Below are 25,519 nucleotides of genomic sequence, written 5' to 3'. Positions count from 1 at the left end.
ATTAATAACATTAAAATTTAAATTTTCGAAAACATCAGGCTCATTGTACCTGCAAAAAATTGTTTTGAAACATATAATTCTTTTTACCTGAAATACTAAACGTTACTTGATGAAGATGCACAAATTTGTTTCTTTAAGGTTTGATATTTGGTGGAAAATAGTTATGTGCACTATATGTACAAGATTTGTATTATATACCAATAAAAATTAGTTATATAGATATTAAATGGAAATTTGATATTTCTTATGACTTTATATACTTTATTTTAAAAATTTAAGACGTTTCTTAAAAAAAAATTTAACTTCAAAAACGAAAAATGAAAAACTTCACCATTCTAGTTCCATTAGAAACTGTTTAAAAAATGATTTATTGGAACATTTTAATAAAATCCCTTAATTTGAATAATTGTAAAAACAAAGTTTATAATCAAGTTCAAAACTTTTTTAATCCAACACCTAATGGGAAAAAACGCAAAGAGAAAATAAAGAAAAGATTGTTTCTATATATTTTGCTTACCTGTATTACAAAAACTTGCCTTCAAGTAAATATAAAAAACTAATGCAAAACACTTAAACTTATAACAGTACTTATTATTTTTCCTCTCCTTGTACCTCAGTAGAAGATGAACTTGAAGCGAATCCCCTGATTGACAAATCGTAAACAACTTCTTCGATTTTCTTCACATCATATTTCAATCCGTCGAATCTTTTTCTCAAAGAATCATTCTTAAGATTCAGAAGCCTAAATCCGGCATTCAACTGCGCCACGAACTTTGAAATTTGTATAGGTCTATTGTAATCACCCAAAGTGACGGAATTTACTGCATATCTTGACTAAAATATGAAAAATTTCAGGATAGAAAATGAAAAAAGACGTAAAATGAAAACCTCACCAATTCAGAAGCTAAATTTAGTAGCCCCATGAGATAATCCTCTAAATCTAAGTGAAGATTCGACTGATTGGAAACTAGAAATGGTCATTTAAACAAAAACAGTTGTACTAAAAATTATTTACTTACGTCCTAAAATACTTGCAGCTGTTTCCTTATCAATTAAAATTCCTTTTTCCAAAAATATTATTAGGCCGGCCAAATAACACAAACGTTGTGTAGCAAATCGCCAATGATCGTTATATCTATAATACTGCCCTGCAGGTATCAATTTGTTCAAGGAATCATATCCTTGACGTACTTCTTCAAACGTTTTCCTAGCGTTTATACAAGCAGCGTGCACTGAAAATATCGATAAATAGTTTTTTTTTAACATATTAGGAATTAAAAACTTAGATACTCACTTTTTTCGACATCTTTTTCATGATGTATAACTTGAAGAATTGTTATTATTTCTCTTAAAGGTTTTTCTATTTCCTTTACGATTTTACGCATTTCCTTTTAAAATATACAAGTACGTTAGTGTAGATTGTATAAAATCCATTTTAATAAAGATACATGAACTTTCTTTTTATTTACCTTACCTCTCTTGTGTCTTGTTCTTCATTTATATGATCTTGAAACGGGGTGAAAATATTTTTAATGATTTCAGTAGGAGTACACATAATTAATAACCGATATCAATAAATTATGTGAATTAAAATAAATTCTTAAGCTTTAAAATATAAATTTTATTCACAAATTTTATCTAACCTTATATATTCTTCTTTCTACATCTTGATTATGTCATAACATATCATTAATCCAGTGACTTTTGATGAAATGAACTTTTTAAAAAATTATTATTAAGCGAGTTTGTAACAATTTGTCTACTTTATAGAAATAGTCTTTATTTGTGAACAAAAAATAATTCATTTGTCGTTGATAAAACAACGGAATTACATATATATAGAGAGATAGTAGTTCAAGTATTAAAAAATTTTTGAAAAAAAAAAGAAGAAACGTTTATCGATAACTGTTCATAATTTTAGCGCCAATATATGTTGATAAACTGGTTAATCAACATTTTTTTTAGTTTTGGAAATTATATTTGTCGTGATTTTAATGTTTGTATAATTTGTATCTCTATTTTTTTATATTTTTAATCGTAAATCTAAGTCAAGTAAGTTTTACAAATTACATTGTTAGACAATCATGTGTTCTTAAATTTGAAAAAGAAATAAAGTAACTAAATTGATAAATTCATATTATATTTTTATTATTCATGAATTACATAATAGTTACATATACGCCATAACGTTTTACATATATTTCATTTCCATTCATTTAAAAGTAATTGCAATAATTCGAATCAGTTACTGTCAACTTTAGTCAAAAATGGATCTACATTCAGAAGAAAGTAATGATATGGCAATAAACCTTCCTGATATAGAAACAGTAGAACGTATAAGGAAAAGAGCAAAATTAAATAATGTACAAAAAAAATCACCACTAAAGAAAGTTACTAATCGACAAGAACAGATAGAGAAAGAAAAAATTAGAGAAGCATTAAGAGAACAACGCTTGGAAGAAAAAAGAATTTTGGAAGAAGAAAAGTTGATAAGAAAACAAGAAAAAGAAAATAAGAAAATTGAAAAGGAAAAAATGAAGAAAGAATATATCGAAAGGCGGTTAGAAGAAAAGAGACTCCAAGAAGAAGAACGTGCTCTGCAATTAGTTATTCAAGCAGAAGAAAAAATGAAACGCAAGCTGGAATATCAAATTATGCGCGAGAATCAAAAGAAACAGAAATTGGAAGAAAAGAGGATAGCGGAAGAAGAGACTTTGAAAAAACGCAAAGAGCAAGCCCTGAAAGGAATGAACTATTTACTAAAAATAAGCTCCAAGTATTCAGACTTTTTTAAGGAAAAACTTTTGGTGGATAATAAAAAAAGGTAAAGATGATATAGTTCAATGCTCATTCTATCAGATAAATATTACTAATGAAAGTTTTTCGTTTCCTACTAGTTCTGCAACCAAATCTCTACAAGAAAAAAATAAACTTTTGCCTACTTTAAGTGATATGAAGGAAGCAGTTGATGCTGAAATTCAATCACCTGTTGTTAAAGGTTGGTTTTTTGGTTTTATAATCATCAAATGTTATTTTTTTTTAATAAATAAAATTAATCGTTGAAATAATTAAAATTTTACCTTCTGCAGCTAAAAATGATATAAAGCAGGAGTTGAAGTTGTTTGAGGGAGGAAGTTTGAGAGAATACCAAATTGAGGGAGTACAATGGATGGTCGTAAGTAATACCATTTAAAAGATATTTTCAAAAATAATAACCCAGTTGACTTTTTAGAATCTACTGAACAATGGTATTAATGGTATATTAGCAGACGAAATGGGGCTCGGCAAAACAGTTCAAATTATAGCCCTGATAGCTCACCTTATGGAGATAAAAGTACCAGGTCCTTTCCTCATAATAGCTCCTCTATCCACTATACCTAATTGGGAAATGGAATTTCAAAGATTCGCTCCAAGAATACCCGTAGTAGTTTTTCACGGAAACGAATCTCAAAGAATCCAAATGTATTCGGAAATCCAAAGGAGATATAAAGTAGGAGATTTCTGGACTAGACCTGTAGTTCTAATGACTTATCAAACGCCTATAGCAGAAAAAAAAATTCTGAAAACATTGGAATGGCAGTATATTATTATAGATGAAGGACATCGGGTGAAAAATCATGAATGCCAATTAGCAGTGTAAGTATGAATCTATTAACAATTTTTTTTTAGAAATTTCTACCGTAATGATTGTAAGTATCTTATTTCTACATAAAAACACGTCGGTTCAATGTTATTAATTGATAACAATCATTTCAAACCAAATTCAAACACAGTTAAAAATCTGGGCATATACTATCAAAAATTATACTAATTGTAATCTTTTTCTCAACTTATCGACCAAATAAAATAACCTTATTTAAGCTTAGTCAACCTAACCTAATTGAAGCTAAAGTAAACCTTATTAAAACTGACATAAACATAACCTAGCTGAAGTAAATGCTGACATAAACATAACCTAGCTGAAGTAAACGCTGACATAAACATAACCTAGCTTAAGTCAACCTAACCTAATCGAAGCTAAAGTAAACCTAATTGGTGTTATTGTGTGATCCCTAAGTGGGCGAATACATACGACATTTTGTTTACAGTTTATTATCGTGTGGTTGTGTCTCTATGGAAGTTATTTTTTTTTCAGTATGCTGCGATCCCTGACTTCATCAAATCGGCTTCTATTGACTGGTACTCCTATACATAATAATATTACGGAACTTTGGGCCTTATTAAATTTTTTAATGCCGCACATATTCAATCACGTCGATACGTTCGCTTCTCTTGTAATGCTGGAAGACATGAAGGTTTATATAATACGAATGATATTTTTTTGTTTATTAATACTCACTGTGGATGTATATATATATTTAGGATGAAAATAAGCTGATTGAACAAGAGGAAAAGACCAATTTCATAACGACCCTTCACAGAGTTTTGGAACCGTTCGTATTGAGAAGATTGAAGAAGGACGTTTTGGGAGATGTAGTACCGAAAAAGGAATTAAATATCTATTGTCCTTTGACGAAACTACAACACGATTTGTATAATTATGTTATCAATAAAAATATGGCCAAGTTGTTGAGAATCGAAGAAGATGTAAGTTTTTTTTTTTGGTCTTCTAACAACTTTTATTTCAGCCATTTTGTTAATCAGTAAAAAATTTTCTGTATATTACTTATCAACAAGAAGTTGTGGGATTTTGTGAAAGGATTCTTTAATTTGATCTTCTATGCTCTTATTAATCAAAAGTCGCACGGTACCAAATCTGGTGAGGAACGTGGTGGTGGACTTACAAGAAGGTACCAGTGACTCATTTTTTTTTAGTTTTTTCTTTTCCAGATTATTTTGCAAGGATTCTAGTAGGACAATTTTCGATTTTAACGAACGATCATGTCCTTTTTCCCATATTTTTATCTTTTATTTAGGTCAACTGACCCAATCCCATTTGTTCAAAGTTATTATGGACAAATTTTAATATTCAGTAAGCTTCTAAAGCACTTATTTAACAAATAACTAATGGAATTGGTTCGAAGTTGTCTTTATATACGGGGGTATACAACATATCGATCGGAATGGACGCAACTGTTTCAAAAAAAAATTATTTGCTTTATTTTTGTAACACACCTCGTATATATTGCAATTAATTTGATATTTTCGCGTTGTGGCTCAATTGGTATTAAAGTGTTTTTGGGGATATTCTTATATTTTATCTGATTTGAAACAGTACTTTTATTGTAACCCTATTTGAATACTTTTCAGGCGCCTTTACCCCGCCGAGGAAGAAGAAAACCCAAAAGTTATTACGAACCGCCTGTAGAGGACGATTATTCCGATTACGAAGAAGAATTACTACAAATGGAAAGGGCTAATACCAAACAGGATCTCAAAAAAGAACACATCAAGTTTATTACGAGGATAACTATGATGTCTCCGATGTCGATGTTTAAAAAAATCGTCGATCATCCTTATCTCGTACATTTTCCACTAGATCCTGACGCAGATGAGAAAACTTTGTTAATTAATGAGGATTTAATCCGTAGCAGCGGAAAATTGATGGTCCTAGATCAATTATTACCTAGATTGAAGAAAGACGGTCATAAAGTAAGATACTTCAACTTTCTGTAAACCCCCTGTATCTATAAATTTAAAAATTCCTGTTTAGTTCCTGAAATTTAATTTTTTTATTTTTTTAACGATAATTTTTCATTTTTTCAAACCGTTTGAGGTGATAGTTTCCATTTTTTTTTACATTATTTACGGTTAAATGATGAAAATCTGGTCTGTGAAGTGAATTTTTAGGTTAGGAAACAGAAAAACATCACCGTGGGTCAGATCTGGAGATTAATCGACCAAATTTATGGTCCAATTCGTTATTGAATGTTTAGCCGCGTTGTTTCGATCGACAAACACGTTTTTAATTGAAAATTAGTTTTCAAAACAGTCTTTTCGGTCCTGCACGATTGTCTTTTTCTTTTTCGGAACAATTTTTTCTTTTCCGACCCACTGTTTTGTTTCTCCTTTGGTTTCAGGATTTATAAATTTATAAATCGACGTAAAACATGTTTCGACATTTTTTTTGTACGTGGAGGGATGAAAAAGTTTAATTCAAATTGAAAAAAAAGTGCCAAAAAGCCAACGAAATGTAGAAATCTTTCAATGGTGATAATTTAGTAAATTTGAAGATTATTTGTAAGTAGTTTACTACCTAAAACTCGGGACTCGTATAAAAATACAAGGGTTATCTGAAAAATTTCTGACCCAATCTAAATAAAAAAGGCTTAAAATTTCATTTTTCAACGTTTTCAGGGATAAATGAACTATTCAGAACAATAATTATATTTTTTTGCAGTATAAACGTCGATGTAAGTCATTTTCATGAAAATCTCTACCTTCGAGGCCAAATTTTTAGGTTAGGAAACGAAAAAATCACTGGTGGTTAGATCTGGAGAATGATCAACCAAATTCATAGTGCTATTAGTGATTGTATGTTTAGGAGCGTAGCTCCTGATTGAAAATCGAGTTTTCCATTGCAAAATAATCGCCATCGTTGTTTTTGGAATCAATACAATTGTATTTTTTTTTTTTTTTTTGGAAAAAGTTCACCCTTCCTAACCCACTATTTTGCTCGCCTTTTCGTATCAGGAATGTAGTGGCGAAATAAAGTCTCACCCACAGCTATAAATCGCCGTAAACATTTTTTCTAAAATGTTTTTGTACGAGGGGTAATGAAAAAGTTCGTTTGAAATTAAAAAATAAGCGCCAAAAAGCTCAAAAGATGTTGAAAATCTTTCTATGGTGATAATTAAATAACTTTGAAAGGTGTTTACAAGTGTTACTCTTGCTAAAGTATGTATGTATGGAAAATTTCTCATCTAACCTAAGTAAACAAGGAATTTTTTCATAAAATTTCTATTCCGAGAAAAAGTTTCCGATTTTTTTGCAATACCGACGTTTTTGTGTGATATCTCTTCTTTGTTCAATAAAAATTTCTGTCTGTTTCACCCGCAGTTATAAATCGACGTAAAAATGTACGAGGTGCGATGAAAAAGTGCCCACTAAAAATTGAAATCTATTTGTGGTGATAATTTACTTACTTTAAAGACTATTTATAAGTAACTTGAGTCAGTTAAAGACTAGAAAGTTTTTTAACCTCAAAAATCGATGAAAATATGCAAATAGTGAAAGAAGAGACTTAGTGGGGTACTAAAAGTTTTCCTGTCTGTCCGTATCCACCTTTCTCGCCAGATTTAGCACCACGAGACTATCAATTTTCCCGAAAATGCTCTAGAATGCGACGACCGAACATTCTTAAAACGTATAATTGATATTATTTTGCAGGTATTGATATTTAGCACTTTGGTGATGTCGCTGGATTTGATCGAGGAGGCGTTAATAATGAGAGAATATAAATATTGTCGTTTGGACGGTGGAATGAATTTGATCAATAGAAAACACAACATCGAAAAGTTTAGTAAAGATCCGGATATGTTCGTTTTTTTGTTATCTACCAGATCCGGAGGTCTGGGTCTTAATTTGACAGCAGCAGATACAGTTATATTTTTCGATAGAGATTGGGTAAGATTAGATTATTTACGGCGCGTCTCGAATAAAACATGGAACATATTTTGTTTTAGAATCCCCAAATGGATATACAAGCTCAAGACCGTTGTCATAGGATAGGTCAAACGAAACCTGTTATGGTGTATACCTTGGTAGCTAAAAATACCATCGACGATTTGATTATCAATAGGGGGTATCAGAAGAGGTTGTTGGAAAAGATTATTATACAGGATGGTGGGTTAATTTTATCTCTTTTTTTTTATTATATCGATTTGGAAGAATGGAAAATTTTGGATCAGTTGTTTTGTGACATCATCGAAGATAATATTACTATTTTTGTGCTTAGATTCCTCAAAAAATATTCGTTTACAATTTCGTTTAAATACTCCCTGTTTCTTCTTCTTTTTGATCTACCTTGAGATAGATTTTATGTCTTATCATGTCAATTGTTATCTATTCTTGTCGATTGTCAATTGATGACAGTTATGTTGATTGATCTGTTATTTGATGTAAATCAAAGTCAATCGATTGATTTCAGTAGAAATCAACCGATAACAATAGATATCAATCAACATCGATTGGACATCATCAATCGACAACCATAGACTTTAATGTCCGTCAACTGACAAAAATTGATTTCTGTTAAAGTCGATTGATGACTATTTAGATGTCCATTTAAGTTGATGTTGTCTTTTAATGTTTTTTGACATCAATTATTGTCATTTGATTGTCAATCTCAGTTGGAGTTGTTTGATCTGTCATTTGATTGTCAATGTCAGTTGGAGTTGTTTGATCTGTCGTTTGATGTCGATTGAAGTTGATGGTCAATTAATGTTATCTTTTGACATCAAATATTGTATATTGTCAATTGATAATGTTTGATCTGTCATTTGATATAAATTGATGTTGACTTCAATGGAAATCAACCGATAACAATTGATATCTATTGATGTCCATCTCCTTTTTTTTGCCACTTTTAGTTTACTCCGAGATAGATGATTTTCTACCGTTTTTCTATCTCAATAGATTAGTATAAGCAAAACGAAAAATTTGTAATCCATTGAGAATCAACTGAAAAAATTGGACATTATTGACGATTCTGCAACTATTTTTATGATAAGGTGCATAAAATCACATTTTCCTGACGTTTCCACATGAGAAATTCAAATATTTCTTATTTCTTCTTCTTCTTCGTATGCTTCTTTTGATCTACTCTTAGGTAGATTTTTCTTTGTATTTTCTATTTCGTCTTCTTTTTATATTATTTTTTGTCTACTTTGAGTTACGTTTTTGTGATTAAATGCATAGAAAAACGTTTCCTTTAATATTGTGTCAAATGAAAATATTTTCTTTTGCAACTTTTGGTCTATTCGTTTTAGGTAAATTTAGAAAATCTGGAGAAACGAACAAAATCAAAGACGAATTGAAAGCTTTGCAAAAATTGTTGAAGGAACAAACGACGAATTTCGACGATCTGACCATACCCGAGAAGGAATTAGACCGATTGTTGGATAGGTCCGAATTATGGGCAATGATGAACAAGAAAGAAATGTGATAATGATTGTAATTTTATTGATTCATTTTATTTTTAAAACTACCCCAATATTTATCGCCATTATATTTATCAAGTTACCCTTTAAAGCAAATACAGGGTGATTATATAAATTCAAACACTTTACAATTATTTCACCTACACTTTGTGAATATTTACAAGATCACCCTGTAGTTTGAAATTATTTTTTACATTCCCACGTTTTATCTATAATCTCGTGATTTGTTTTTTTATATATTTATTCGTTTTAAGTATTTTTTTTGATAATGTTACACGAATTATTAAATTTTGTAATGTGTGTATTTTGTATTTCATTAAAAGCGACGTAACGTGTTTGAACGCTCAAATCTAATTGTATTCGATAAAATGCAATCTTATCTGTCATTTGTTTTGTGTCATACGTCAATCATTGATTGTTTATCTGTCACAAACCAAATAACAGATGATGGTTGACGTCTTAGAAGGCGTAGCTGCAGAAAAATATGTAATAGTTACCTAACCTCTATTCATAGTTGTTAAGTGCAGATGCACACCGATCTGTTAAGTACGTCGGTTATGAAATATTATTTTTATACTAATTTCTATTTAACTTAATAAAACATTGTTCTTTTTATGTTCTTGTTTCTTTATTTAGTCGGTTTTAACGGGAATAATCAACTTTAACGGAAACGCGAGATTGGATTATAGTTCTGTAACGTAAGTTATTGTCTCTGTAAATTTTAGCGGGAATTTTGAGAATTATTCTTATTTAGATGTGATTTTTAGTCTATTTTCTTTATTCTTCCCGTATTGTTTATAGTAGTTATCAAATAACGTCATTTTTAAGCTTTAATTTATAGTTACTCGGTCAATTTCGACGGAACGCGTCATTTATTTCTAGTTCTGTGATTCAGATAATCTTCACGAGTTTTTTTAGCGGGAATTTTAAAAAATATTCTCATATAGGTATGTGTTTTTATAAAAATTGGTCAATTTTCAAAATTATTTTAGATATGTACGTGAAATAAAAGCCATACAAACACTATCTACTGCTTTAATCATTTAGAAAAGCACACAAATATAAAAACTTTTCAAACAATAAGTAAACGCTTAAATTTTGGTTTGTTTTTCGGTGATTAATATATTTTTTTATGCATTTGTAATAACCGAAATTTGTGTCACAAAAACGTCAAATTTATATGAATTCTTCGGGTTCGCGCGGCGCGTCCAAGTCCCTATAGTGAATCACCGGTCTGAAATCCGTAGGTCCACCCCTAAATCGAAAATTACCATTAAAAATCAATTTTTTAAGAAAGAAAAAAATATGTAATTACCTTCCGCGGGGTTGATATCCTCTGGTCCTCGGAACGAATCCTTGGTTATAAAATGGTGTCGGTCTGGAGTATCCTCCGAGAGCGCCGTATCCACCACTAGTGAAACTAGAAAAATTAATTGGGGTAACAGGGGGTAAAGTAATTGGGGTTAGGTACTTACGGATGAGTATAACCGGGTGGTTCTTCGCGTTGTTTGGTTTGCGGTACGTCCGCCAACATGGGTCGTTTCGAATCCCTGAGGTAATTGTTGAAAAATTCCACTTCTTTTTTGACTTCTTCGAGTTTTTCGGCGTGTTTGTTGAATATGTGTTTCCTAACGAAATCGGGACCTTTGAATTTTTTACCGGATAAGGGACACAACCATTTATCTTTAGCTAATTCTCTAGTATTCGCCTGGACAAATTTGTCGATTTCGACGTCGACGTTTTTCAACGCCAAATTAATCAATTTCGATTCGTTCTTGTCTTTTTCTTCTAGAGGTTTATCTGGTAGGAAAGCGGCCATTTTATTTTCGATCGGCGCGCCGATGAACTGAGTCATGTCGGTCTAAAAAAAAACATAAAAAATTATATCAATTCGTTTGGTACTAGATGAAAACTCACTTTACTAGTAGGAGGAGGTCCTCTAGCGTGTAAAATACCGCACCTATTCGGCATTTCGTCTTCGTTTGGATAATCGCAATGATTATAATAATCAACGGAATGTACTATTCTCAAATAGAGGATGATCCTATCTAAAACAGCGATCAAATTTTCGTCCCTTTCCACTATAGCCGTTGCGTCTTGATTATCCGTCGTTGGTTCGAGTCCTAAAAGTTCCTCTTCTTCTGCGCTAGCTTCTTCTATTAAATAATCAGTTATATTATGCAATACCGGGTTATTCGATACCAATCCGAAAGTCTAAAAAACAAAAACATACAAAATCTAATTATTCTTCTACCTTTATATGTTATACCTGTTGGGGTTTTTCTTTATTTTCATCGTCATCAATCCACAGACCGGCTTTAGTATCTAAATGCAGCACTACCCTTGCGGATATCCTTATATCGGATCTAACAACTTGTTTGTGAGCTATTATACCGTTTACTGGACGAATCCTTCGACTTAGATCTCTATTGACGATTGCTCCTAATTCGCATTCTTTTAATCTGATGTTGTTCAAATTCCAACAGATTTCTTTGATGTTAGCGTCTCGCTTGAAGGTAACCCATCCTCTTCTCAACCATCTTCTATCAGGTTGGGGATCAGCTAAGGCGACACGTAGAAAACCGTCGTATCTGAAGGAATCAGAAATTTGATACATGATAATTGATGTTATTTGTTTAATATTTTCGGTTCACCCTGCATTATTATACCGTGAGTTATGATGGAACCAAATTATCAATTTTAGACTTTTCGGACGAACTTTTATTATCACCCAGTATATCAAACTATTTTGTAATATAAATTTGATTCTTTTGATGTGTGATGCATATAACTAGAATTTTCATTTTATAGAAAAGATTAAGATAAAAAAATGTAAAAAATAAAGAAAATATGACAATATATAAAATTCCCTGGTTTATACAACTTTTCAAAATTTTTCAAATTAAAATATCTCTGAAAGTTTTTGATCCAAAAAAATGTATAATATATCAAAAGATGTGGAATTGACGCATCTAACTTTGGAATACATCAATAAGTGAATTGAAATAAATTTAAAGAATATACAAGGTGAAACAAGAATAATGATTATTTTTTCTAATAATTTAGAATATTTCACAAAAACCGAATAACAAATTGATTTATTTATACAATAGACAAATAAGTGGAAATAAAAAAATTTAACACCATATAAAATTCCCTGGTTTATACAACTTTTCAAAATTTTTCAAATTCCAATATTTCTGAAAGTTTTTGATCCAAAAAAATGTATAATATATCAAAAGATGTGGAATTGACGCATCTAACTTTGTAATACATCAATAAGTGAATTCAAATAAATTAAGAGATTATACAAGGTGAAACAAAAATGATGATTATAAAGTAAATTGAAAGATGTGAGATTGAGCTTCCACTCTTTAGAAAAATATAAATAAATAAATTGAAATATTTGGCGAACTTTTTATGAATGCCGACTTACCTAGAGCACATAGTTTCAATTTCCTGTTTCGTAATAGTTGGTACCAAATTTCTTAAAAAGATCGAAGTCGTTTTATGCAGGGATTTCGGTTTTTCGGCTTTAGGTTCTTCTTCTTCGTCTATTGTATGTATTTCTTTATCGTTATCTTGCGCCTCTTCAGTTTTTTCCTCTTGTTTATCCTCTTTTTCTTTCGGATCTTCTTCGCTATCGCTGCTACTGCTCGAAGAGCCGCTGCTACTACCCGAAAACGATCTTTTACGCTTCTTTTCTTTGTTTTTAGCGGCGTGTTGTTTTTCGGTCTCCTCGCGTTTGGATTCGTCGGTTTCCATCTTTTCCGATTCTTCATTTTTATCGGTTTTCTCAAGTTCGCCGCTCGTCGGTGGAATATCTTCTGATTCAACAGGTTTCTCTTCGCCATCTTCGATTTGTTTATTTTTTTCTTCTTCGCCCTCTTCCCCTTCTTCTTTCGCTTCTTGTTCTTTTGGTATCTCATTCGTTTGTTCCACTTCGGTTTCTTTTTCTTCCTCTTTATTTTCGTCGTTTTCTTTATTATTTTCTGGTTCCTTTTCTGATCCGCTTACAACTTCTCCGTTCGATTTCTCTTCGGATGATTTGGGTTTATCTTCGGGTTCTTTTTTAATCTCTACTTCTTTGTTTTCTTTTGCTCGTTCCGCTTCGACTTCTTTCGCTTTTTGTTCTCTATATTTCTGTTCCATTTCTAAAAAAATACACGAATAACGAACGATACAGATATTCGATCAAGTTTATTAAAAGATTTACCTTCGTATTCTTGCTCTAGAGCAGCTAGATCTTCGTCGGATCCTCCTTCCAATTTGATAACCACAGTATCAAGGAGTTTTAATAATTTGTTGGTTTCGGCACAATCTACTTTAACACAATCGATTTTTCCGGCGTTCAAAAGATCTATAAAGACGTCAACTCTCCTCTGTAAATGAAATATTTATTGTAAATCACTGTTAATTGAATTAATTTTTTTTATATTTAACCTTCAATGCGGCCCTTTGCTCTTCCTTTCGTTTAACTGATTCTTCGGGGTGGTATTTCAGTCGAAACCTAATTAGCCGCAAAAATAAAAGAATTGTAATTAGTTAATAAAAAAAATCGAATGACAAAGAAAAATAATCCACATACATACGATTCTTTCATACTAGAATGGAAAATTGAAAAACAGTATAATTACTTCATGCTGATTGTTAATACAACGTTGAATTGTTGAAATTCAATATAAAATATCCATTCTTGAAGTAAACTTGATTTATTATAAATTCTGATGACTTGATGAGCACAAATTTTAAAACACCCTTTATAATTTCATAATATATACATTTGTCTCTTTTGTTTGTAAACAACAACTTGAAAAAACCAATCAAACCACCTGAGTGTAACAAAACCTGTAGTTTATATGTTCAAGAGAGAAATAAATGGAAATAAAGAAAATATAATTCTATATAAAATTCCCTGCTTTATACAACTTTTCAAAATTTTTCAAATTGAAATATCTCTGAAAGTTTTTAATCCAAAAAAATTTATAGTATATCAAAAGATGTGGAATTGACCCATTGAAATTTGGAATATATCAATAAGGGAATTGGAATAAATTTAGAGCTTATACAAGGTGAAACAAAAATGGTGATTGTTTTTTCTAAACTTTCCAAAATTTTTCAATTTCCAATATCTTGGAGAGTTTTCAATTTTAAAAAAAGGTGAGACAAAAATAATGGTTGTCTTGCAGCAATAATAGAAGAAATGAATATACATATACGAATAAATTAAGTAATAGAGAATCTTTACTGTTTCTACAATACAAAATGATTACTTTTTTTCATAGTTTATTAGTCATCATGAAATAAATTAACTTTACTTCGATACTCATCCACATAAAGCCATGCTCGACATCCACACTTGTACGAAAAAAAAAATTAATAATAAACTTCTTTTTGAACGTGAATCTCACCTGTGTCGTTCTATTTTTGAAAATACCCTAACAAGTACGCGAAAACTTATGCATTGCGCGCATAAGTTCACATTTAACGATACAAAGAAAAATCACCCATTTTTCATTGTTGTAAATTTGTTTATAACTTTTATACTTTTTATAATTAACGATTTAAAAAACGCGAAAGATCCTCCGTGATTTTCTCAATGGTGTTTATAATATTTTATTGAGGAGAGTCATCTCGTCTTGCTGTAGAGAAAAAACTTTTATAGTTATCGTACAATCAAGGACAGTTGATATTCTATGGGATTTTCAAATTAATCCAAAATATTTTATTTATGTATCCCATTTTTTAACCTGCTTCAATCAAATCTTGTAAACTATACCATGAATTAACAATTTTTATAACATTTATGCATATTATTCTGAATTCGGTTTGTTTACATAAAATCATTCAGATTCCTAATTGGAATAATTCGAAAAAAAAACATTTTAATTATTAGATAATAAGATAATTATATACAAAAATGATATTTTCTGTCATGACAGACCAAAAAAAAATCAGATGGAGTTGGTAATATCCAAAACTTAATCTGTAGATATGAATAACACTAACAACACAACAAAAATAGAAATACTATCAAAATTACAAGATCCAAAGATGCTATTAATCCTGAATCAAATCTAGGATCAATAAATCTCGAGGTGAACATTTATCATATCAAGCCTCAGAAAAATCTTTTAATTTCCCTAGAAGGCCCATATTTGTTTTTATTTCAAGTATAAAGCGCAAAGTCAATGAAAAATTTATTTATATATGGCATTTAAACCTTTTTCAAAACCAGGGGAATTGAAAAACTATCAGCAAAGATTGTGAAGCATCAAGCCATAACTACAATTCAAGCAAATCTGATCAAACCGTAAGTTACATACATAAATGTAAAATACTTGAAAATTTGTCATTTAACTGTTGTAGAATTAAACTGCTCAAGTTTAGAAATAATATTTCAACTCAGGACAGTACAACATTTGACTAAGGTTCTTTAGACTCTGTATGGTTACCTGCCATTTCTAAGTCAGAGCAGGTCTACGGATCACATTGGAACCCAATAATCTACCGATTTATCTGTTTTTGGTATATTTTTTGTTTGGTAATAGAGTAGAAAGTGAAAAAATGAAACTGTTCAAGTACATAATTAATATTTCAATTCAGGACAGTCCTATTCAACTTTAAATCAGATTTAACTATAGTCCCATGGCCTCTCTATTTAAAACTGAAAGAAAAGAACAATACAGGGCTTTGGATCATTCCAAAACTCAATAATCTTCCAATTTATCCATTTGTCAAATTGTAGAAAGTGAAAAAAAAAAAATGGAAATTCTAAAATGCAAAGTTACGTTCTCATGGACTTTGATGGTCACTATTCAATTATAAAACAATGTAGACACAATCCAATAGGTTGACAATTGAAAATAAATTTTGGTCCTCGTTGCAAAGGAAAGTCCAAGTCGGGGTTTAAAAATCTATCAATTATCAGTTTGGGGGACAATTTTCTGTTTTCCAAAAATACAAACCATCAAAATAACATGCACAATTATGTGAATATCACAAGAAATCTATTTTCAACCATTTTGATTCATCTTTAACAAACTATAATATTTTTAAAGTAGAATTCGAAATTATTTTCAGTTTATCAAAAACCTAGATAATTTTATTATTAAACTGAAACTTTAAAAATATTATTGTATGTCACATGAACGTTCCTATCGAGAAATTAAAAAAAGAAAATCTTTATAGAAAAAATAAAAAGAAAATACTTACCATTCGTCATCTTTATGAGCTACAAAAAATTCGTTAAGCTGTTGCCGTTGAAACTCCAGTTTATAATCATTATATTTCTCTATAGCTTCACTATCAGATATGTTATCATCTTGCGTGGCTAGAAACGCTTTAAACGACATCATCGGTGGTTGTTGACCCTCTATATGACTACCTACTGGTTCCCTAAAACAAAAATATATTTAAAAAAATAATCCTTAAAGTTATTAAATAAGTACATACCTGTGAACTGGTGGATGATATGTACCTCCTCCAACATAGTGATTATAATAGTTTTCGGCACCACCAGCGTAATAATCGTGACGAATTCGCTTCGGTGCTGGTTCTAAGCTTGGAGAATATCCCCTATCGCGAACACTGCTTCTGTACTCTCTTGGTCTGGGACGAGGCCAAGAATCTCTTTCGGCCCAATCGTCCCTCGGTCTTGATACACGTTCTGTTCCCCTATAGCTAGCTTCTGCTCTTTCTCCACGGAACTTATCTCGTCGTTTTCTATCATATTCATCATCACTATCAGCCATAATCAGTTATTAAATCTGTAACTTTTATTTGATTTGCAACTTTTCAAAAATCAATACTCACGATTGAAGTTAGAAATTAAATATAATGATATTTTTTATGTATATCGTGAAAGTTGATAAATATATCGATAAGTATAGCGTTGTCAATTCTAACTACTTTCTCTTCAAACTATTTAAACGACAATTGACAATTTTGACATTAGCTTCGCGTCACTTTTGCTTAAAATGCGTTCTAAAATGTGAATCGAAAGTCAATATACGCTTAATTCCAACCCCTAAAAAACAGTTCTTGTTACGGTGACGATCGTGTAATATATTTTTTCTCCATTATTTTTTCAATTAGAGGGCACCAAATGATTGCGTCTATTCAAATTATGCAGGAAATAATTTTATTTTAGCTAGCCACAGCTGATTCTCTGGATTGAGATTCGATCCCTGCAATAATTACCGTTCCAAGAACGATCCAGATTAGCAGGTTAGATCAAACCTATAGTCTCTTCATAATATATTAAGATGATGTCTAAAAGTTAATAATGTATCTAATGAATGGAATAAAATATTTTTTAAAAATGAAATTCGATGAAGCAAAGTGTACTTCTTATTTCTATTAGGTACATTGTCGAACGCACCCAACCCTACTAATATATATATATATATATATATATATATATATATATATATATATATATATATATATATATATATATATATAATTCTAATATTAGTTTAATATTTTCATTATTATTTTGATTAATATTATATTTCTCGGAATATATTTTGATATATTTTATAGGTTGTTATTAGGGGAAAGTTATTTTGATGTATTAGACTTTACAATTACAAAACGTCAAAGAATAATTTACTTATAAACAACGAATATTTAGAATTTTTAATACATATATTGAATAAGTAGTAATCACAGAAAAATGATCAAGTAAGTTTTTTTTATAATAATTTTCAAGTTAAATCGAGAAATTTGTGCATCGATCTTTTATTAATAAAGTATTAGAAAAATCGAAAATGTCATTTGACAACATCGACATTTCCAAATTTTCGTCATTCTATGAACCTGTGTAGTGGTCAAAAATTAAGTTTAAAAACTACAAAGATACATTGAAAATAAAGCCTTTTGTAAAAGCTAATATAATCATAAGAAGCTTTTCTAAAAAATGTAATAAGTGTTAATATTGGTTTGCGTTTATTTTCATTAAGAATTCATATTTTAATTTTACAGGGAATCGAAAAGTGAACAAGTAAAGACAATATCAAAAGTATACGCAGACGTGTTATCGAAGAAACCGAGTTCGTTTTACGAATACGACAATTTCAATCCTCAATACGAAGATGTTAACAATTACAGTTTAATAAGGAAGATTGGTCACGGCAAATACAGCGTGGTATTCGAAGGTCTACATCAAGTTAAAAACGAAAACGTCGTTATAAAGATGTTGAAACCAGTAAGAAAACGAAAAATAAAGCGGGAAATCAAGATCCTAGAATGTCTAAGAGGCGGTACCAACATTATTAAGCTTTTATCGGTAGTGAGTGTACCTGACACGGACGTAACCGCGTTAATATTCGAACAACTCGTCCAGAACGAAGATTTTAAAAACGTCTATTTAAAATTAACCGAATCCGATACGAGATATTATCTATACGAAATATTGAAAGCTTTAGATTTTTGTCACAGTAAAGGGATCATGCATAGAGACGTCAAACCGCATAATATAGTAATCGATCAATCGAATAATAAAATCAGAATAATCGATTGGGGTTTGGCGGAATTTTACCATCCAGGACAGGAGTATAACGTTAGAGTTGCTTCGAGATATTTCAAAGGACCTGAACTGCTAGTAGATTATGGATATTACGATTATTCTTTGGACATGTGGTCGTTGGGGTGTATGTTCGCTTCGATGATTTTCAGAAAAGAACCATTTTTTCACGGGTTGGATAATTACGATCAATTAGTGAGGATCGTCAAAGTTTTAGGTAATGTTGAATCGAATGATTATAAAAAATCGATTTTGTAGTAAACGAAAACGCGATTCAAATTATTATTCGGTTAAATATAGTGTGATTGATATACGAGGGGTGGTTGTTATGTTGGAAACTAGGCTAGATTGTATATTGATACTAAATCGCTCAATTTCGTACAAAGCGTTATTTTTTTATCATAAAATGAAAAATCATTAAATTCCAAGGACATATTTAACGAAAAACAAGTTGATTATTCTATTTTCGATTTGTTTTTGTCGGTATGATGATCTTCTAAAGGCCGGCACACGCTTGACTGTACCGCAATCTGAATTTTTCACTAGGCGTTAAATCTGGTGAATTTGATGGATGCTAGGTTAGTTTGGTGATACGAATAGCGACTGAATTGAAGAGGAATTTTGAAATTTGTTTTCATATATAAGATGCGGGGTTTTTAAATGAGAAAAAAGTGGAAAGAAGAATACACAGTGATAAATCAGGCGTATAAGGTGGACCAGGCAGTGATTCTTCGATTATTTTTTGTATTTACGAGGATTCGTTCAACGACTAAAAAATATTTTCATTTGGTGCTAAATCTGGTGATTTCGGTGGATGTTTTTTACGTGAAATTTACACTCGAGTATTTCAAGCTGCTCCTGCAACGTGGAGATGCTTACAGGTGTGGAATTGGAGGTTAAAATACATTAAAAAACTGAAAAAAAATCTCGTAGTGCTAAATCAGACGTATTAGGTGGATCGGGCAGTGATTCTCCCACTATTTCTTGCAAAATTTTTGTATTTACGCAGTTTTGTTCAACGACTAAAAAATATTTTCATTTGGTGCTAAATCTGGTGGTTTCGGTGGATGTTTTTACGTGAAATTTACACTCGAGTATTTCAAGCTGCTCCTGCAACGTGGAGATGCTTACAGGTGTGGAATTGGAGGTTAAAATACATTAAAAAACTGAAAAAAAATCTCATAGTGCTAAATCAGACGTTTTAGGTGGATCGGGTAGTGATTCTCCCACTATTTCTTGTAGAATTTTTATATTTACGCAGATTCGTTCAACGACTAAAAAATATTTTCATTTGGTGCTAAATCTGGTGGTTTCAGTGGATGTTGTTTACGTGAAATTTACACTCGAGTATTTCAAGCTGCTCCTGCAACGTGGAGATGCTTACAGGTGTGGAATTGGAGGTTAAAATACATTAAAAAACTGAAAAAAAATCTCATAGTGCTAAATCAGACGTTTTAGGTGGATCGGGCAGTGATTCTCCCACTATTTCTTGTAGAATTTTTATATTTACGCAGATTCGTTCAACGACTAAAAAATATTTTCATTTGGTGCTAAATCTGGTGGTTTCGGTGGATGTTTTTTACGTGAAATTTACACTCGAGTATTTCAAGCTGCTCCTGCAACGTGGAGATGCTTACAGGTGTGGAATTGGAGGTTAAAATACATTAAAAAACTGAAAAAAAATCTCATAGTGCTAAATCAGACGTTTTAGGTGGATCGGGTAGTGATTCTCCCACTATTTCTTGTAGAATTTTTATATTTACGCAGATTCGTTCAACGACTAAAAAATATTTTCATTTGGTGCTAAATCTGGTGGTTTCGGTGGATGTTTTTTACGTGAAATTTACACTCGAGTATTTCAAGTTGCTCCTGCAACGTGGAGATGCTTACAGGTGTGGAATTGGAGGTTAAAATACATTAAAAAACTGAAAAAAAATCTCGTAGTGCTAAATCAGACGTATTAGGTGGATCGGGCAGTGATTCTCCCACTATTTCTTGTAGAATTTTTATATTTACGCAGATTCGTTCAACGACTAAAAAATATTTTCATTTGGTGCTAAATCTGGTGGTTTCAGTGGATGTTGTTTACGTGAAATTTACACTCGAGTATTTCAAGCTGCTCCTGCAACGTGGAGATGCTTACAGGTGTGGAATTGGAGGTTAAAATACATTAAAAAACTGAAAAAAAATCTCATAGTGCTAAATCAGACGTTTTAGGTGGATCGGGCAGTGATTCTCCCACTATTTCTTGTAGAATTTTTATATTTACGCAGATTCGTTCAACGACTAAAAAATATTTTCATTTGGTGCTAAATCTGGTGGTTTCGGTGGATGTTTTTTACGTGAAATTTACACTCGAGTATTTCAAGTTGTTACTGCAGCGTTGAGATGCTTACAGGTGTGGAATTGGAGGTTAAAATACATTAAAAAACTGAAAAAAAATCTCGTAGTGCTAAATCAGACGTATTAGGTGGATCGGGCAGTGATTCTCCCACTATTTCTTGCAAAATTTTTATATTTACGCAGATTCGTTCAACGACTAAAAAATATTTTCATTTGGTGCTAAATCTGGTGGTTTCGGTGGATGTTTTTTACGTGAAATTTACACTCGAGTATTTCAAGTTGTTACTGCAGCGTTGAGATGCTTACAGGTGTGGAATTGGAGGTTAAAATACATTAAAAAACTGAAAAAAAATCTCGTAGTGCTAAATCAGACGTATTAGGTGGATCGGGCAGTGATTCTCCCACTATTTCTTGCAAAATTTTTATATTTACGCAGATTCGTTCAACGACTAAAAAATATTTTCATTTGGTGCTAAATCTGGTGGTTTCGGTGGATGTTTTTTACGTGAAATTTACACTCGAGTATTTCAAGTTGCTCCTGCAACGTGGAGATGCTTACAGGTGTGGAATTTGAGGTTAAAATACATTAAAAAACTGAAAAAAAAATCTCGTAGTGCTAAATCAGACGTTTTAGATGGATCGGGCAGTGATTCTACTTAACGTTTCATTTGCTATCCGATTATTTGAATTTAAAACTGAAAAATATCACTCGTTGGTGAATTTGGAGAATACGGTGGATGTCGAATGTGTAGGTAATTTTTTTTTTTCAGGTACAAACGAACTGCACGATTATCTCAACAAGTACAATATAACGATTGAAAAAAAATTGTATTGTCTGTTAGGATTGCACTCGAGAAAATCCTGGCAGAGGTTCGTGAATACGGAAAACGAATATTTGATAAACGATCAATCGTTGAATCTTTTAGAATGTCTGTTAAAAATCGATCACGCCGAAAGGATAACAGCTCGCGAGGCTTTGAATCATAAATATTTCGCGCCAATAAGACGGAAAATTCAAACCAGACCAATCGCGGTGCCGATTCTCGGAGAACATTCCATGGTGGAAGAGAATCAGTGACAGTTGTTGGTTTTTGACTAGCACGGGATCGATTACGTCTGTAATAGTGTGCAATTTTTGTTCGATTTTTGATCGTTTCAAATAAATTTATATTGAAATAAAGGTTCCACAAAAAAAATTATAATCAGTTATTTTTTTTTCGTGATCCTATTCGAAGTACCTACCCCGTACAAGAAGCGTGTCATGTCATTAAACGAATCCCCAATTTACACACTATTTTTTAAGTCTGGCAACGTTGTGTTGATGATGTACACGCTCACCGTACTGGTTTGTTTTAAGCAACGACTTACGTTCTTTTGGATGCCTCATTAAAACCTCACAATGTCGAAAACAAAACTAATTACAATAATTAATCAACAATTATTGACAGCTGTCGTTTTTTTTTGCTATTTATCGACATTTCCCCAATTTACACACTATTTTTTAAGTCTGGCAACGTTGTGTTGATGATGTACTCATTTACCGTACAGACTTTATTAAGCCGTACGACGTACGTTCTTTTGGACACCTTATAACAATCTCACAAAATTAAAATTAGATTATTACAAGAATTGATTAACAATTTTTGACAACTGACGTTTTTTTTGCTATTTCCACATACATTGTTCAGAATTTCCTTAATTTACATACTGTTTTTTAAGTCTGGCAACGTTGTGTTGATGATGTACTCGCTCACCGTACAGGTTTGTTTTAAGCAACGACGTACGTTCTTTTGGATGCCTCATTAGAACCTCACAATGTCGAAAACAAAACTAATTACAATAATTAATCAACAATTCTTGACAGCTGTCGTTTTTTTTTGCTATTTATCGACATTTCCCCAATTTACACACTATTTTTTAAGTCTGGCAACGTTGTGTTGATGATGTACACGCTCACCGTACAGGTTTGTTTTAAGCAACGACTTACGTTCTTTTGGATGCCTTATTAGAACCTCACAATGTCGAAAACAAAACTAATTACAATAATTAATCAACAATTATTGACAGCTGTCGTTTTTTTTTGCTATTATTCGACATTTCCCCAATTTACACACTATTTTTTAAGTCTGGCAACGTTGTGTTGATGATGTACTCGTTCACCGTACTGGTTTGTTTTAAGCAACGACTTACGTTCTTTTGGATGCCTCATTAAAACCTCACAATGTCGAAAACAAAACTAATTACAATAATTAATCAACAATTATTGACAGCTGTCGTTTTTGTTGCTATTATTCGACATTTCCTTAATTTACACACTATTTTTTAAGTCTGGCAACGTTGTGTTGATGATGTACTCGTTCACCGTACTGGTTTGTTTTAAGCAACGACTTACGTTCTTTTGGATGCCTCATTAAAACCTCACAATGTCGAAAACAAAACTAATTACAATAATTAATCAACAATTATTGACAGCTGTCGTTTTTGTTGCTATTATTCGACATTTCCTTAATTTACACACTATTTTTTAAGTCTGGCAACGTTGTGTTGATGATGTACTCGCTCACCGTACAGGTTTGTTTTAAGCAACGACTTACGTTCTTTTGGATGCCTCATTAAAACCTCACAATGTCGAAAACAAAACTAATTACAATAATTAATCAACAATTATTGACAGCTGTCGTTTTTTTTTGCTATTATTCGACATTTCCCCAATTTACACACTATTTTTTAAGTCTGGCAACGTTGTGTTGATGATGTACTCGTTCACCGTACTGGTTTGTTTTAAGCAACGACTTACGTTCTTTTGGATGCCTCATTAAAACCTCACAATGTCGAAAACAAAACTAATTACAATAATTAATCAACAATTATTGACAGCTGTCGTTTTTGTTGCTATTATTCGACATTTCCTTAATTTACACACTATTTTTTAAGTCTGGCAACGTTGTGTTGATGATGTACTCGTTCACCGTACTGGTTTGTTTTAAGCAACGACTTACGTTCTTTTGGATGCCTCATTAAAACCTCACAATGTCGAAAACAAAACTAATTACAATAATTAATCAACAATTCTTGACAGCTGTCGTTTTTTTTGCTATTATTCGATATTTCCCCAATTTACATACTGTTTTTTAAGTCTGGCAACGTTGTGTTGATGATGTACACGCTCACCGGACTGGTTTGTTTTAAGCAACGACTTACGTTCTTTTGGATGCCTCATTAAAACCTCACAATGTCGAAAACAAAACTAATTACAATAATTAATCAACAATTATTGACAGCTGTCGTTTTTTTTTGCTATTATTCGACATTTCCCCAATTTACACACTATTTTTTAAGTCTGGCAACGTTGTGTTGATGATGTACTCGTTCACCGTACTGGTTTGTTTTAAGCAACGACTTACGTTCTTTTGGATGCCTCATTAAAACCTCACAATGTCGAAAACAAAACTAATTACAATAATTAATCAACAATTATTGACAGCTGTCGTTTTTGTTGCTATTATTCGACATTTCCTTAATTTACACACTATTTTTTAAGTCTGGCAACGTTGTGTTGATGATGTACTCGTTCACCGTACTGGTTTGTTTTAAGCAACGACTTACGTTCTTTTGGATGCCTCATTAAAACCTCACAATGTCGAAAACAAAACTAATTACAATAATTAATCAACAATTATTGACAGCTGTCGTTTTTGTTGCTATTATTCGACATTTCCTTAATTTACACACTATTTTTTAAGTCTGGCAACGTTGTGTTGATGATGTACTCGCTCACCGTACAGGTTTGTTTTAAGCAACGACTTACGTTCTTTTGGATGCCTCATTAAAACCTCACAATGTCGAAAACAAAACTAATTACAATAATTAATCAACAATTCTTGACAGCTGAGGTTTTTTTTGCTATTATTCGACATTTCCTCAATTTACATATTATTTTTTATATCTGGCAACGTTGTTTAATACTGACATATGACGTACGTAGGTATATTTATTTTAAGTAATGACATACGTTCTTTTGGATACTTCACAATGTTAAAAACAAATTTGGCCTTATGTCTTGAAGGATATACAGCTATTTAAAATGTACAAATGTAAACTCCCACTCTTAAATTGTTTTTTTTTGAAATTATACGTTCATCGTCGACGACCGAATTCCTCTGAAATTCATACAAGTCAACCTTGAGAGGTAATCTTTTAGAGCCATGTGAAAATTAAAAGTTCCGCAACATTTTTAGAATTAGTTTTCCTCCCACGTCCAATTCATCCTTGAGATCAACTGAAAAAGGCACTAATAAAGTGGTTAATGACATATTAAGTTTATTATGTTGGTGTGCGTGTTCTTTCGACGACCGTATAAGCTATTTTAGTAGCATATTCATTTTGATAATAATCCAACTGGACTGCCATTTAATCAAACAATGAGCAAATCAAGAGCCATATTTTAATTTAAAATTTAAATTGATTTAATCATTCTATTTGTGGAATGTGAATCTTCCACCACACTCTTCCATTTTACAAGGATTTTTTCGATATATAATATTCA

The 25,519-nt window shown here is 31.5% G+C and overlaps 4 protein-coding genes across 7 annotated transcripts; 2 read left to right on the top strand and 2 right to left on the bottom strand.

Annotated features, from left to right (window-relative positions):
- Positions 1–483: 483 nt before the first annotated feature.
- LOC130448178 (translin) lies at positions 484–1,676 on the bottom strand. The gene is made up of 5 exons (XM_056785426.1): positions 1,475–1,676; positions 1,295–1,388; positions 1,020–1,232; positions 894–967; positions 484–834 (listed from the first exon to the last, which is right to left on the bottom strand). Exons 1-5 carry the CDS (start codon positions 1,553–1,555, stop codon positions 592–594), a joined length of 705 nt encoding a protein of 234 aa, XP_056641404.1. The 5' UTR covers positions 1,556–1,676; the 3' UTR covers positions 484–591.
- Positions 1,677–1,696: 20 nt separating this feature from the next.
- LOC130448177 (lymphoid-specific helicase-like) lies at positions 1,697–9,716 on the top strand. 3 transcript variants are annotated; one of them, XM_056785425.1, is made up of 11 exons: positions 1,934–2,052; positions 2,262–2,824; positions 2,898–2,998; positions 3,090–3,175; positions 3,233–3,636; positions 4,136–4,295; positions 4,363–4,587; positions 5,251–5,592; positions 7,330–7,566; positions 7,626–7,785; positions 8,931–9,716. In XM_056785425.1, exons 2-11 carry the CDS (start codon positions 2,268–2,270, stop codon positions 9,104–9,106), a joined length of 2,448 nt encoding a protein of 815 aa, XP_056641403.1. In that variant the 5' UTR covers positions 1,934–2,052; positions 2,262–2,267; the 3' UTR covers positions 9,107–9,716. The 3 variants fall into 3 exon arrangements, with proteins under 3 accessions (XP_056641401.1, XP_056641403.1, XP_056641402.1); XM_056785424.1 differs by having other exon boundaries at positions 1,969–2,052; positions 2,246–2,824; XM_056785423.1 differs by having other exon boundaries at positions 1,697–2,824.
- Positions 9,717–10,119: 403 nt separating this feature from the next.
- Positions 10,120–17,056, bottom strand: LOC130448176 (serrate RNA effector molecule homolog). Of its 2 annotated transcripts, XM_056785422.1 has the most exons (11): positions 16,917–17,003; positions 16,557–16,826; positions 16,317–16,499; positions 13,545–13,611; positions 13,318–13,483; positions 12,538–13,255; positions 11,371–11,692; positions 11,019–11,315; positions 10,577–10,962; positions 10,417–10,521; positions 10,120–10,356 (listed from the first exon to the last, which is right to left on the bottom strand). In XM_056785422.1, the coding sequence occupies exons 3-11, from the start codon at positions 16,457–16,459 to the stop codon at positions 10,278–10,280; spliced, it is 2,283 nt and encodes a 760-aa protein (XP_056641400.1). In that variant the 5' UTR covers positions 16,460–16,499; positions 16,557–16,826; positions 16,917–17,003; the 3' UTR covers positions 10,120–10,277. The 2 variants fall into 2 exon arrangements, with proteins under 2 accessions (XP_056641400.1, XP_056641399.1); XM_056785421.1 differs by having other exon boundaries at positions 16,557–17,056.
- A 725-nt stretch (positions 17,057–17,781) lies between these two features.
- LOC130447806 (casein kinase II subunit alpha-like) lies at positions 17,782–22,051 on the top strand. The gene is made up of 3 exons (XM_056784829.1): positions 17,782–17,789; positions 18,090–18,847; positions 21,744–22,051. Exons 1-3 carry the CDS (start codon positions 17,782–17,784, stop codon positions 22,049–22,051), a joined length of 1,074 nt encoding a protein of 357 aa, XP_056640807.1.
- The last annotated feature ends 3,468 nt before the right edge of the window (positions 22,052–25,519 follow it).

The sequence above is a fragment of the Diorhabda sublineata genome, chromosome 8 (assembly GCF_026230105.1).
Source record: "Diorhabda sublineata isolate icDioSubl1.1 chromosome 8, icDioSubl1.1, whole genome shotgun sequence".
Taxonomy (NCBI): Eukaryota; Metazoa; Arthropoda; class Insecta; order Coleoptera; family Chrysomelidae; genus Diorhabda; species Diorhabda sublineata.
This window is presented reverse-complemented; position numbering and strand designations above follow the sequence as displayed.